The following is a 13,859-nucleotide window of genomic DNA, read 5'->3' as shown; positions in this document are numbered from 1 at the left end:
GGTGAGTGAGTGCCACCACAGACCGCACGCAGGGATCGGAGAACACGGCGTCCCTGTCTCAGTGAGAATGGGCGTACCAGTAGCAGTTCAGGGGTACTAGCAGCAACAAGTGAAATATGTGTGCGTGTCAGTGTGCACTCGTCCGTTCCAAATTATAGGTTATCTTGATTCTAAACATAACGTATATATTTAGAAAAGTTAAAACGGTCTATAATTTGTAATGGAAGAAGTATATGCGATACAACTGGGAAATAAGGAAATAAAGCAGCACAACGATGCTTGAGATTTCTTTCTGAATTTTTCGATTGGGACGTGTCTGGTCTGAAATTTTCATTGTACTATGCGCGTGCTTTCAGATAGAGCAGGAGACAGCCGGCCAACTTCAGTTTCTTCATCCTATCCAGGTGTTGTTGAGCGAATGATCCCATGGCTACTTGGATGAGCGCCGGCTCCGATTCTTTAAGCTCCAGAAGTTTCTCAAGAAAGTTGGCTCTGGTGGAGGTGTTACCATCAGAATACATGGTTATTCTCTCTGTGGTTCATTTTCGTGCTTTGACTAGAGATTCTACTCGGATGCAATGAATTTTCCCCCCAAAACCTCCAACACGAAGATGGTACAATTTTGTATTCTTCCACTTTTTTCCCACGGTCATGGTAAAACTTTACTTTACCTGCTGCTCTTCATACTAAAATTGCCTCTATGGAAGCCACAGATCCAAAGCAAAGCTAGCAACAAAAACTCAACTTGGGAACTCAAAAATTCTAACTTTTACACTGATGTGTCAAAAGTAAAAATAAATAATTAAATCATAAGAGTTTACCAGGCAAAGGAAATTAAAGCAGGTCACCGCGCCCCGAATTTCCTGCTCCACTAAAAAAGCTGCCAAAATTTTTCGGCAGCGGCCTTCTCCTTTTCCCTTGCCAAGTAGTGGCCGTAGCAATTTCTCCCCCAGCTCCTCAAGTACGACGGCGAGGGTCTGACCAAAGACCGGTCAATGGACGGACGAGAGCACCCAAAACGGAGAAAAAAATAGGCCGGGATTTCACTCGGTTTCCCCCGGTCAAACGTGCTCCCTCTCACCAACATCTAGAAGACCAGAGGTGTAGCAGCAGCCCAGCCTGCACAGCACCAGAAACCAGCTTGGGCTCATGGCCTTAAAGCCCCAGGCATGCATCGTTCTGCAACTGCAATCCTTTCTCTGAAACAAGCATTGCTTCCTTTCGTTTCGATCGTCTTCTCCGTTACTCTCTTACCTACCTGGCTACCCTGCAAGCTTGCGCGCTCGTCGTTGCCGCCATTGTTGGGACAGACCGACAGAGAGGCCGGCTTCAAGAAGGTGGCCATACTGCCACCTGTTCGTAGAGATCTTTCCTGTGTTCATATTGCCATCTTGGCCGGCTCTTGAGTTTCTCCTCTGTTTCGCTGAACTTGTCATGGTCCTTCCGTTGCTCCTCCCTGCTAGCCTCGCTCTTCAAATCGGCCATCAGTGCTATACTGTGTCGCATCATCCGAGCTGTTCTTCTCTGTCTCCGACAGTTCATCCTTGCTGCTGAATTGTTCACAGATTAGTCAGCTGATCGTCCAAGAACCGGAGGTCGCTGCATAGTGCCGATCGGATCAGTGGCCGTTGCGCAGATCGAGGTGCGAGCTCGATCCTGCAGCTCTCGTACGCTTTGCAGCGGCGCAGGAGAGCCATGCTGGACGGTGCGGGAGCAGAAGGGGGCATCCAGCTGCTCCTGACGATCCTCGCCGACGGCGAGGAGCAGGCGCGGCAGCTCGGGGAGCTGGCGGAGGACCCGCGGTCCCGGGCGGAGCACTACCGGGGCGCGGCGCGGCGGCTGCAGTGCACGCTCGGGAAGGCGGTGGCCGTCGCCAAGGCCGTCGAGGCCGCGCCGGGGTCGTCGCGGGGCACCGACCGCTCCGACTCGCCGCGGTCGGCCGACGAGAGCTCGGGCGGGACGGCCGCGGTGGAGGCGCCGGAGCGCCAAAACCTGGTGTGCAACAAGAGAAGGTGCGTTCACTTTGAAGTTTAAACTCGAAAATACTCACATCACATCGTGGTACGTCCGTACGTGCCGCCAAATGAGGTGCCACACGCTTCTACGGTGAAAACTGAAAGTGACACAAAATTTCGATAACCATCGAAATTCACCGAAAACATTCTTAGAAATAATTTTTTAAAACTTTGTACAACTCTAGTATATATGGTCGTGTTCGATGTCCACGCAAATATGCAAGTTCAGACTCGATTAGAAAACAAATATCAGGAATAAATAGAACTAGTAGCATGACTAGCGTACGTTTTTCTTTTTCATCTCTCTCAAAAACTTGGTCATCTTTGAACTTGAGATTTTACCTACATATAGAACACGACCTCACCTAGATCTGCACAAGTTCATATTATTTAAAGGCCTTTGCATATGTTTTTTCAACAAATTTGCTCATATTTCAACAATTACACTATTTTTCATCTGCATCCACCCGAGGTTTGGCAACGAAACAAATATTATTCATTCATTCTTCAACCTTTTAATAGATGCGCATATATCATACGTCTAGTGACTATTGGTAGCTAGTCCAGCGATGAGGCACACGTATCTAAGGCTATCAACTTGCGTCGACTGACACAAACAACACGTCTTGTGCGTCTCTAAACCAAATTACTACTACTTATTATGCGATCACACACACTCACTGCCAGAGGCACCGGCGATCATAACATTCTAACATCATCTGTATGTTCAGTTCAGATAGATACATGTAGCTGTCGATTGTCCTCGTAAAAAAAAAGATGTTGCTGTCAACCGCTGTCTAGTTCAGCTTCGTGTGAAACCCGTTTCCAGATATCATTTTTCACAACAAGAGAGGCTTCAAGTTTCATTTTTTAAAAAAACAACAAACAGAAAACAGAGGCTTATGGATGTACAATAAGCACCTAGCTATAGAGGTATATTGTACCCATTAAAAAAAGATGAAAGAAGTATCTGAACAAAATTTCTGTACTAATCTGTCACATATAAGCAGTAAGTCCACATACTAATATTACTCCTCAGTAAACCTACTATAGACTACTGTAGATTGGTAGTAGCATTCTTCTTAGACTCATAGGCGATGGTCATTTGGTCAAAAAGAATGGCATTTTTTGATCATAGGCAGCACACTCAGTCAAACATCATCATTTTCAAGTCAACGCAAAAAAAAGGAGATCTGAACATCTGGCCCCTCATCTTCTTGGTCATGAACCATACAGGAAAGGTCTGCCGAGATGGACCGCGAAATTCCGAGTCCCAGACGCAAACTTGGAGGCCACACCTGACGATGGCTTCAGCTGGAGGAAGTACGGCCAGAAGGACATCCTCGGCGCCAAGTTTCCCAGGTAAAAACCACTTCAGACATCAACATCCAAAATCCGCATAAATTTCATACAAGATTACAGGTTACAGTACATGAAGTTTGAATAGCATATGGATCTCACAAATTTTGCGCAAAATTTCGTAGGAAACAACTCAGTTCCCATCACCAAAGTTTCGAATTGAGCAGCTTCATTTGTAGTGTCTCACACTGACAGTAGTGTGGCGTGTTCTCGCAGGGGTTACTACCGGTGCACGTACCGCGCCGCCCAGGGGTGCCCGGCCACGAAGCAGGTGCAGCGCTCGGACACCGACCTGTGCGTGTTCGACGTCACGTACCAGGGCGAGCACACCTGCCACCAGAGGCAGCGCCACGCCGCCGCGGTGACCGCGCACGGCGGCGGCGGGAGCCAGTCGCCGCCGCCGCCGTCGCATCACGAGCAGCAGGACCCGAGCATGCAGCTGGTGGTCATGGGGTTCAAGGACGCCCTGAAGGTGGAGACGGAGGCCCCGCTTTATCACCAGGACCACGACTACTACGACCACGGCCCGGCCTCCGCGCCCGCCGCGCTGCCCTTCTCCTTCCCCTCCGTGCCATTCCACCACCACCACGCCGGCGAGCTCGAGGCGCCCGACAACAATCCCGCCGCCGCCGCTGCGGCCGCCTTCTCGCCGCCCGGGTCGTCGAGCTACTTCTCCGCGCCGCCGCATCACTGCCCGGCGGTCGCCGGGAGCTACGACGTCTACGACTACGAGTCACCGGGTGCGCGCATGCGCGGGGCGGAGTCGTCGGAGCTCGGCGAGGTCGTCTCCCGGGCGACCGGGCTCGACTACTCGTCGCTCTACCACCACACCGAGCTCGACCCGCACCTGCCGTTCCCGCCATTTGGCGGGTCGTCCCGTGGCCCATACCAGTAGGAGGAGGTCAAAACATGGAAAGTGAACTGATCAGAACTGGCGGCTCGTAGGACACGTCTCGCTTCGTTCCTCTTGAGGATTTTGCTTTTGCGGCCAGTAGTTTTCACTGTCTTTTGCCACCTTAACACGGCAGGTAGTAGTAGACGTACCTTAGTTCAGTGTCCTCAGCAGTCAGCGCTTGTTTCTTTTAGTTTTGTTGATCATTTACTTGGAGCATGGCGGTTTCTGTAAGAGGATTGATGGATCAGTTTTATCTGTAAATCTGCGATCTAGGTTGTAAGAATCTTAAATGAGTCCATACAATAGCACTATACTACTCCCTCTGTTCTAAATTATAATTTATTTTGTCTTTATTAGATACATAGTTTTTCTATGCATGTAGATAAAGTGTATATATAAGTTTATAGTACAATATATATATGTAGAAAAGTTAAAATAAATTGTAACGAAGGTAGTATTAGTAGGAGGGAACTTATTGTTTGGATTATTCCAAACAAGACGTATAAACTTTAAGGGCTAATTAAGAATTGCTGAAAGAGGATTCTAGTCAGTTAAAGTATCTGTTAAATGCTCAAATGAAATATGGGTTTGACCGCTGGTAACGGCGCTGTCACCGAATGGCCGCTCGTCAGATTCATCCCCTCTCCTACCAGGTGACTGATGGCGACGAGAATGATTCAGAGATGCTGTTGAGTGGTAGAACGAACAAAGGCATGCAGGCTGACTAGACTGGCAATAAGGATAACAGTATATTACTATTATATCGTGCTGCATGCCGTCTCAAAAACTATTATATTGTGCCGTCGCAGTGGCAGACTGGCTGGCCGTTTTTCTGGTTCGTGTGTTTCAGTATTTGTTCCTACCTGTAGTTTTTGGGAGCATGTTTTGTAGACTGCAAAAGAAATGGATCTAAAAACAAAAGACTGCTAAAACACTACTCCAGTCCCAGATACAATTGTTGCTTAAAACACACACCAATGAACTACTCTTCCCAATTCCACAATACTAACTTAGAGTGAAAAAACAACCAACCAATTCTGAATGGCATCAGCATCACACTGCTCACGCGAACTTCTGAAACTTAAACTGGAAAAAATTCAGCCCATCCTCCATTATCAAACCGACCGATACTTCAATTAAAAAAGCTTTCATTTCTCGAGAAAAAAGGATGTATAAAAAGGTTGCATCAGAACATGGACGCGCACCAGTTTTATTATCTTTCTCCAATGCAGCAGCAGCAGGACACCGATGACACCACAAAGTTGCGGGACAGGAGCCCTGATTGGTGGGTAACCATCGGATCCATGGATCCTCCGTCCACCGGACGGCACCAGGCAGGCAGGCAGCGAGAGCCTGAATCCGGCAGCTCTGCTTCCACAAAGCGCCCACTCACTTCCTGCGCCAACCAACAACCAACCACATGCGGCGAGGCAAAGGCCGCCCATCACGAGCTGCAAGCAGGATTGCGGCTCAACAAACAACCAAGAGCTGGAGGATTATCGTAAGCTCCAGGGTAAAGGCACCGGTCACATGTTAAATCCCATGGAGGAGAGAGGACATGGCGACCGTGGATCTCCATGTCTGTGAGTGTGTCAACTGTCAAAGGCAGGCGTCTGACCCAGGTGGTTTATCCTCACCTAGTTCGGTTGGAAACCAAGTCTTTGATATTTTTTCTTTTTGAAACTAGTCTTTGACATTTGTTTGGTACCGAAATCTTGTAGAGCTGACTGTTGGCAAGAAAAAAAATAGATTTTGCAGGGCTGACGGACGTTCTGTTTGTTTGTAGGAACGGGTTAGGCATGCCAAACTTGTTGCTTTCAGGTTGGCCCCGTGCATCAGGAAGTGAAGAAACTCAATGGCAAGATTGCCTGGGGAGCAATCTTGTCTCTGTACTTTTCTTTTCTTTTCTTTTTTGATAAGTTTGGCTCTGTACTTGTGGTTGTGGGTACCTTACCAAAGCTGAAGTTCCAGTTTTTCACCATGATCTTAGATTAGGCTCGTAGTACAGTAACATAGAGAGAGAGGACACGCGCACCAACCAATCGTTGCACGAAACGGGGGAGTACCGCCGGCACGGCGAGATCCACCGCCGTATGGGGCTGCGCTGCGAATCTCGGAGGCCGACCCCGCCGGCCGAGGCCGGACCGGCAAGTGGCTAGGAAAAACTGCCGTTCCCGCCGCGCTTTCCCACCACCACCACCACCGGCCGCCGCTGCCCACTATTTACGCCCGCCTCGGCCCCGGCCCCGAGAGCGACCGGCACTAGCGCAGCTGCGCGTGCGACCGAAATAAACTACACGGCCCGAGCCGCGGCGCGCGCGAGGGAGGGAGAGCAGAGTCGGGCGCGCACGGGGACCGAGAGGAAAGCGGCGGGTGCCGGGCCGCCCGCGCCGGTGCCGAGGCAGGCAGGCCTGCCGGATGCCGCGGCGCGCGGAGCTGAGCTGAGCTGTGCTGCCGCCGCCGCCGCCGCCCCCTCGCGATCCTTCCGTTTCCTCCTCCCTCCCACCCACCAGTCCACCGCACACACCGTTTATAACGCCCGCCTCCGTCCTCGCTCTCCTCCACTTCCGTCGCCGCGGCGGTCTCGTGCCCGCCCGCCCTCGCGCCCTCCTCACGTGCCCCACCAGCGCCGCGCTCGCCCGCTGGATCTGGGCGCCCCTGGCGAATCGATGGCGGGGGCGGCGCTCGGATTGTTGGGCGTCGGCGCGGTCGCGCTCCTAGCCGTCGCGTCAGGTACGCCGCGCCCTTCCGTCTCGGCTCCTGCTCTAACCCCCCGGCGCGTCTGAATTCTGCTGCGCGCTGTGTTGATTGGATGCTTCGTCCGATCGGATCGTCTCGGCGTGTGTCGTGTTGCCTCGTCCAGCTGGGGGAACGCACTCGCTCTGATTCCCGATGGTTATGGGCTAAGTAATCGCTCGTTCTGGTGATGCAGTGGCGCTGCTTCCACTCGTCAGCTCCGACGACGGGTACAGGCACTGCGAGGGGGTCGTCAGGGGCTGGGCGGATTCCTCTACTGGGCGGGAGAAGGATGGGGACAAGCTGAGCCTCAAGGATTTGCTCTTCTTCCTCCACATTCCTAGGACTGGAGGACGCACCTACTTTCACTGGTACGTTCGCTGGACTAAACAACAGTTTGGTTAGGCGTGTCCTGTAATCCTGCTGACGCTTCATGTCTTGGCAGCTTCCTGAAAAAGCTGTATACAAATGCGCAGGAATGCCCGCGGTCTTACGATAAGCTACGGTTCGACCCAAGGTGAGCAAAGTTAGTACTCTGCTCTGATCAACTGCATTGTCATGTTGATCGGGCGATTCGATAAAACATACCTGTTTCACGAGCACTTCTTCTGAGTTCTGAACTGTCTGAATCAGTAAAAAAAAGTGCCTTCTTTGAATGTTGACTGGCATTTGAATGTTGGCTGGCATTTTCCCCGATTGGTTAATTCTATTTCCTTTATAGAAAAGTACTGGGGAATTGATTGCTATGGAAATCATCTTCTTTTTCTCAAATTTAGATAATCTATTCACTGCACTTTCTGTCTAGTGAAATTGTATTGTTAGTGCTTATCTTTCTTGGAACTTGGAAGTCGTTAATATGTGTTTTTGGATGGTCTCCCTTTATGCTAATTACTGCATTCTAGTATACGCATAGCAACTAAATCTTGAAATCTGTACATGACATTTTTACATGGATGTTGTTGCCTGTCTATGGGCATGCCAACAATTTTAGGTAATTAAGGTGCAGTTTTCAGTTTCAATTCCTTAGGAATTAACTGTTGGCCAGTATTTATCCTGAGTTCAGTTCTAAGATTTTTCTCAAGATAATTTGCTTAGAATTACTAATGACATTTATGCTGTCTTATCAGCCATCCTGACTGCAAGCTGGTTGTTACTCATGATGACTATAGCTTAACTTCCAAGCTACCAAGGGAGAGAACTTCTGTTGTAACGATACTGAGAAATCCAGTTGATCGTGTATTTAGCACATATGAGTTCTCAGTTGAAGTTGCAGCTAGATTCCTTGTGCACCCAAACCTAACTTCTGCAAAGTTAATGACTACCCGTGTGTTAACAAAGTCTCGTGCTGTGAGTACTTTGGACATCTGGCCTTGGAAGTACTTGGTTCCATGGATGAGAGAAGATCTGTTTGCCAGGGTATGCCTATTCACTTCAATTCAACCTTTTGCTTTGATTCATACTTCATAGTGGTAGTAACATATGATGGATACTGTTGGGGCTCAAATTGCAGTTGTTCAAATGCAACAGTTTTGACAAAATGCTCTGTCGTATACTTATTTTCTAAAATCTGTACCTTGTAATTTGGGATCTTGTGTTTTATATTCAACATTGAACACAATCTTGGATAGATTTCTGTATCCGGTATTCACATAAAGCAAACACCAATTGTAATAGATATAAATCAGTTGATCCACTAGATTTTCCTTAAATTGGTAGGGAGCTTCTGGATATTACTGTTTCCCTACCATCCATTACATTTTTAGTGTCCCAAGGTAGTGATTCAACATCCCAGTTTTGTCAGTACAAGTGTTTCAAGTGTGACCCTTTTAGCTTCAATAGTAGTTACACTTAATCTGAACTTTTTAGGCATGTTTGATTTGCACAACCAGGAGCATAGATTCCAAATTATCTTGGGATCAGTGAACTTATAATTATGATTCTTCCATTGCCTGTATTAGAATATTCCTTCAATAAGTGCAACATCTGCTGTAATTTTCCAGAGAGTTGCCAGGGGGTTTGACAAAGTGCATAGTACCAAGAAGGTTAATGCATATGATGTGGAGGATATGGTTATGCCATTACACGAGTACATCAATGATCCAGTTGCCCATGAAATCATTCATAATGGCGCTACCTTTCAGGTATGATGACTTGTCCTTTAACTTCTGTTGTACTATTCCTGCATGGCTTCCTGTGATTGAAAACTGTAAATTGTCCTCCATGCATTTTAGCTGGCCTCTCTGAGGATTAATATTCTACATGGTAGCAAATTACATTTGCTGTGGTGGTGATTTGTGATTTCCACCCACTTTGTCAATTTTGTATATTTTAAAATTTTTAATTATTTTCTGAAGATGATACATTTACATGTGTAGATCTGTGATGAAGTGCATATCTTGCTACTAATTTTCATGGATATGTGATCATTCCCTACTTGAACTGTCTGGATAGGTCATGCGATACATCCAGTCAATAGTAAACAGATGCGTGCATACTTTTAATAATTTTATTACTGCAAATATGTTCTGACTTGAAAAGGCCATTTATTGCCTTCAATAAAGGCTGGGGATAATTGCCCAGAACTGCATCGTACAAAGATGCTATTTGTTACTCAGAACTCAGACGACGATGATAGATACTGAATAGACCAAGGAAAAGTTATCCATTATTTTGAGCTACAGAATGTCAAACATACTTCATTCTTACTAGCACACAGTTATACTGTATATGATATACCCACCATAGTTAAACTTCTATTCATCACCATGTGCTCTCTACCCATGACAAGTATATCAGTTCTTTTTCATGTTCCTGCATAGCATCAGAAAGTTGACAAGAACTGTTGGGAGATTGACCTGAAATTATAGTGTATTTTTCCGTATCAATTTGCCAGTACACATTTTCCTGTCAAAACTGATCAACTTGTTTGTTCAGTAATTCTGTTGCAAGTCTGCACAAGTACTGTGTTGTGTCCCAGGCATATTTATGTGTTGTATCTTCTTTCACAGGAAGAAGCTGTAGTAAACATCTGCCTGCAGATGATTTCCCAGTCAGCTTCAGTGATCTGGTTTCTAATTTGTTTGTGTACTCATGTTGTCTTGGCAGATTACTGGGCTAACAAACAATTCATACTTTGATGGAGCACATGAGGTTCGACATTGTGTCAGACAGCATCCAGATCTTGGTCATATTGTGCTTGAAGTTGCTAAGGTATGTACCAAAGAGATGAACATCATGATAGACTGTTTTCGATGTGCATTCCAATGGCCAAAGCACATGATACTTTATTGCTTTCTCTGACATGCAAAACACCAGCATTGACTATACTGTCATGCAGAAGGAATTTACAGTAGATAAATGCATTATGCCAATACAAACATATCATTCACTATACAAAGGTGGGTCTGGAATTTCTTATATACTTCCCTCCCAAAAGTGATGCCATCATTTTCAATTACAGAATAGGCTGGACCAAATGCTGTATGTAGGACTTACGGAGGATCATGAAGAATCCGCGAGGTTGTTTGCTCATATGGTAGGAGCACAGGTGCTTTCACAATCAGGGACATTGAACTTAGATCTGAAGGAAGATCTACCCAGTGAGAATGGTAAAAATATGTTACAATCTGGTGTTCCTAACTTATAATCATGCCTTCCGTAGTTGTATTTATGTTACTTTAGACCGAAGGGCAACAAATCCTCAACTTTTTTATTGAAACAGAAAGATATTATGCCTTTTTGGTTCAGACATTCCCTAACAAATTATGCATACCTGGAATTCTAGAATCCCAAGCATAGAATCATACAGCAATACAGAGGCACAGTATGTGCATCCCTCGTATCAAAAAACCAATTACTTTGAACTTGCACGACATTCAGCAAAGTTCGAACTAGTGGAATGAAACTGCTCATCGACCGCTAAATGCATAAGCAGCACTAATTGTGGCTGGTGTAGCTGTTGAAGTGGCAAACTTTTGCGCTGTGCATGATTTGCTGCACATTGAAAACATTGGGGCAGGAAATCAACATGTCTGGGAGAAGGTGACTTTAAAAAAATTAACTGCATAAAGAAATCTTATGTTTATTCTGGTTATATAGTTCTCCACTATATACTTTTTGCCAGCGCAAAAATGATAAATGAGGATCTAATCTCATACTTCTGTTCGCAGACTCTCACCCATCCATGGTGGAGCCGGAGGAAGAAGCAAGAAATGAACATCTGGTATTAGGGTGGTTAAATCTTATATTGCATTATTTAGCTTTGTGTGATTAGATTGTAGAATCTGTACAGTTGCCCCATCTCATATTTCTGTTTTCTTGATAGAATAGCACCCATGGTTGGCAAAATAATGAAGCCCTGAACTCCACGAGCGATGAACAAGGAAATGGAAATGTAATACACTACCTGAAGTGCTCAATTCTTTGTGTAGAGTTTTCTATTATTATCTTGTGATCAAAATGTTAATTTATTGCTGATGCCAGATGACTGTTGGTAAACTGATGGAAGCTTATGAAACTTGCATTGCTAAACTGCGAAAGTCTCAATCTAACCGTCGTAAAATATCCCTAAAGAAAGTTGCGGAAGCAAACTTTTCAAAAGAGGTAAGATTGTGAGGTTTATGCACACTGAAGATTGTTCTTGATTTATTTTCTGTTTTTCTAGTGATACAAATTTGCACCATATGTGGACACCCGATTCATTTCTATCAATATTGAGCACTAACTGAGGCCAAGAAAAAAGAAATAGGATACAAGTGCTAAGGCTGACGTGCTCAAAACTTCACAATCATGCATGTGCTTATTTTTTTTTTGTCCTAACAGAAAACTCCAATAATAGTTAGAAATTTCTGCTTGTGTTTCTATGGAGCACTTTCATGTTAGAATGTTTCAGCAATGACATAGGAAGTTCGTTTGCAGGCACGGAAGCTGGTACCTGAGGCAATATTGAAGCAAATTATCTCGTTGAACAGCCTTGACATGGAACTTTATGATCATGCTAAGAAAATTTTTACCCAGGAACATTTGATGCTTAAAGCTCAACAATCTGTGGTGGGACATCACAGACAGCTGGCAGAACAAAAGGTATGTTTAAACTCGAAAAAACAATTTTTTGTTATTTGGTTCATTTTAGTTTTACAACCTTTCCTGTCAGAATTCAGACCCTCAGTTATTTGTGTTGGAGAGCAATGGCTATACATGTTAACTGTTGCATGTAGTTTTGTTAAAAGCATTGCAGTACTATCTTGATAACTCTAGAAAAATAAGGGAGTCAGGTTCATTCATATTAACAATCACCAAGCACTTGATCATGTTAGTTCAGTTGATTTGATATAACATGAACATTTCAAATTTGCCTGTAGAATATAAGATTGACCTTTCTCGTGCGCAGGGAAAGGTGGAAGAATTACTACTACTGCTATAGCTGTGCTAAGATTAGCAAGCCTCATGCGCCTTGGCTTATCTCTTTCAGGGCTGGACAGACATCATCTGCGGCGACGGGATTTGCTCTCCTTGGATGGTGGTCATGCTTGGCCTAGGGATCGCAGCGATCATAGCTTTACTCTCATTTGCTGTAACGACGAGAAGAAGAACGTCAAAACTTAAGGTCTAACAATGATTCGTGAGTCGGTCTCTAGATTTTTGATGTACAGTCTGATGATGCCCCCCCCCCCCCAAGACGTTGCCCTTGGCATTCTTTGGGGGCAAAGATGTTAACATCCACAGAATCATCATGTATACAAGTATGGGTGTTAACGATTTAACATGCCTCGTTGATAGGATGGCTGGAAGGCTCCAAGGATTATAGAATGATCGAGGATCCCTTACAAAAATGTCTCAAAGTGAAGACATTTGAATATGATGCTATGGAAACTGAATGCATATCGAGTTATTCCGCTGTAGATATTGGTGAACTCCAAATTATCAGTCCATTTTCTCAAATTGATCCCGCTCCATCCGGTGATGTGGATTTTAACTGGAAAGAAACTTCCATTAGCCATTGGTGCTACACAAATCACTAGCAACCAGATTACGTGCTACATTCTCTAGACAGCCATGAGCGGCTGGGTCATGCGATGCGACACCGTATTACATCTCTAAAGCATTAAGTAGTCTTCCAGTCGCTAAAGTCTAGAGCTAATAACTGCAGGTGTTTGATCTCACAAATGACATTTCCAGTTGCAGACAAAACATAACCTTGCTTCACCATGGTAGCATCAGTTTCCAATTTTCCATTGTATGATATGATCCTGCCCCTTCCAGATTCCCCTGCAGCCTGAACTCCCTGCAGAAAAGCCACCTGGGATCTTTCCTGCATCTGAGAGCACCACATCACCCACATCAACTCTTGCACAAGACCCCCCAAACTCCCTGTATTGATGCTAGCATGAAAAATGGACACGGATCTGCCCCCCTGCAGTTGAAATAGCGTCGGTTTTGGTCTTTATCGCTTCTCCCTGCATTTTTGAAGGTGTTGACAAGCAAAGGAGACTAACAGACCTAATAAGACAGTAGGACATGCTCTCTTGAGGTGCAAATACTCCTGGCTTGCTACACAATTATCTGCTCTGCTCAATTAGGAGATGAATGCAGCACAAGCACTCCTGAAGAATTGGCAACCTCAGTTCCATTAGATTTGTTTTACTTTTTGCTCGAGCTCGCGGAAGGCGTCGCAGTGGCATCCGTGCCGTGAGCCGGCGTCGGGCGGCGCCTCAAGCAGGGCCCTTGACCGCCGGCGCGAGTCCCGGCCCGTCCGGAGCCTTCTCCACGGCCGCGGCGTCGACGGCGTCACGCACGCTGATCGAACCCTCATCGGCAGCCGATGCGCACGCTTATCGCAGAGAGCTCCGAAACTT

At 46.0% G+C, this 13,859-nt stretch overlaps 2 protein-coding genes across 3 annotated transcripts; both read left to right on the top strand.

Moving 5' to 3' along the window:
* Nucleotides 1-1,126: 1,126 nt before the first annotated feature.
* LOC112889021 (probable WRKY transcription factor 53) lies at nucleotides 1,127-4,585 on the top strand. Its single transcript, XM_025955479.1, has 3 exons — nucleotides 1,127-2,012; nucleotides 3,252-3,377; nucleotides 3,591-4,585. Exons 1-3 carry the CDS (start codon nucleotides 1,696-1,698, stop codon nucleotides 4,267-4,269), a joined length of 1,122 nt encoding a protein of 373 aa, XP_025811264.1. The 5' UTR covers nucleotides 1,127-1,695; the 3' UTR covers nucleotides 4,270-4,585.
* A 1,795-nt stretch (nucleotides 4,586-6,380) lies between these two features.
* On the top strand, nucleotides 6,381-12,895 carry LOC112889625 (protein-tyrosine sulfotransferase). 2 transcript variants are annotated; one of them, XM_025956351.1, is made up of 13 exons: nucleotides 6,381-7,002; nucleotides 7,202-7,376; nucleotides 7,451-7,522; nucleotides 8,133-8,421; nucleotides 9,006-9,146; nucleotides 10,111-10,215; nucleotides 10,343-10,403; nucleotides 10,494-10,613; nucleotides 11,175-11,227; nucleotides 11,330-11,398; nucleotides 11,488-11,607; nucleotides 11,923-12,087; nucleotides 12,476-12,895. In XM_025956351.1, exons 1-13 carry the CDS (start codon nucleotides 6,939-6,941, stop codon nucleotides 12,614-12,616), a joined length of 1,575 nt encoding a protein of 524 aa, XP_025812136.1. In that variant the 5' UTR covers nucleotides 6,381-6,938; the 3' UTR covers nucleotides 12,617-12,895. The 2 variants fall into 2 exon arrangements, with proteins under 2 accessions (XP_025812136.1, XP_025812137.1); XM_025956352.1 differs by lacking the exon at nucleotides 10,343-10,403 and having other exon boundaries at nucleotides 6,403-7,002; nucleotides 10,466-10,613.
* Nucleotides 12,896-13,859: the final 964 nt, after the last annotated feature.

Source organism: Panicum hallii, chromosome 4, assembly GCF_002211085.1.
Source record: "Panicum hallii strain FIL2 chromosome 4, PHallii_v3.1, whole genome shotgun sequence".
NCBI classification, from domain to species: Eukaryota; Viridiplantae; Streptophyta; class Magnoliopsida; order Poales; family Poaceae; genus Panicum; species Panicum hallii.
Note: the sequence above shows the minus strand (reverse complement) of the source record. Positions and strands in the feature narration are given on the sequence as shown.

What these genes read in the sequence shown, in the direction of transcription:
- LOC112889625 (XM_025956351.1), top strand. Translation starts at nt 6,939, where the DNA reads ATGGCGGGGGCGGCGCTCGGATTGTTGGGCGTCGGCGCGGTCGCGCTC. An exon ending in AGATCTACCCAGTGAGAATG is followed by an intron (nt 10,614 to 11,174) that starts GTAAAAATATGT and finishes TTCTGTTCGCAG; the next exon opens with ACTCTCACCCATCCATGGTG. An exon ending in GACAGCTGGCAGAACAAAAG is followed by an intron (nt 12,088 to 12,475) that starts GTATGTTTAAAC and finishes TATCTCTTTCAG; the next exon opens with GGCTGGACAGACATCATCTG.
- LOC112889021 (XM_025955479.1), top strand. Translation starts at nt 1,696, where the DNA reads ATGCTGGACGGTGCGGGAGCAGAAGGGGGCATCCAGCTGCTCCTGACG. An exon ending in CTGGTGTGCAACAAGAGAAG is followed by an intron (nt 2,013 to 3,251) that starts GTGCGTTCACTT and finishes TGAACCATACAG; the next exon opens with GAAAGGTCTGCCGAGATGGA. An exon ending in CTCGGCGCCAAGTTTCCCAG is followed by an intron (nt 3,378 to 3,590) that starts GTAAAAACCACT and finishes GTGTTCTCGCAG; the next exon opens with GGGTTACTACCGGTGCACGT.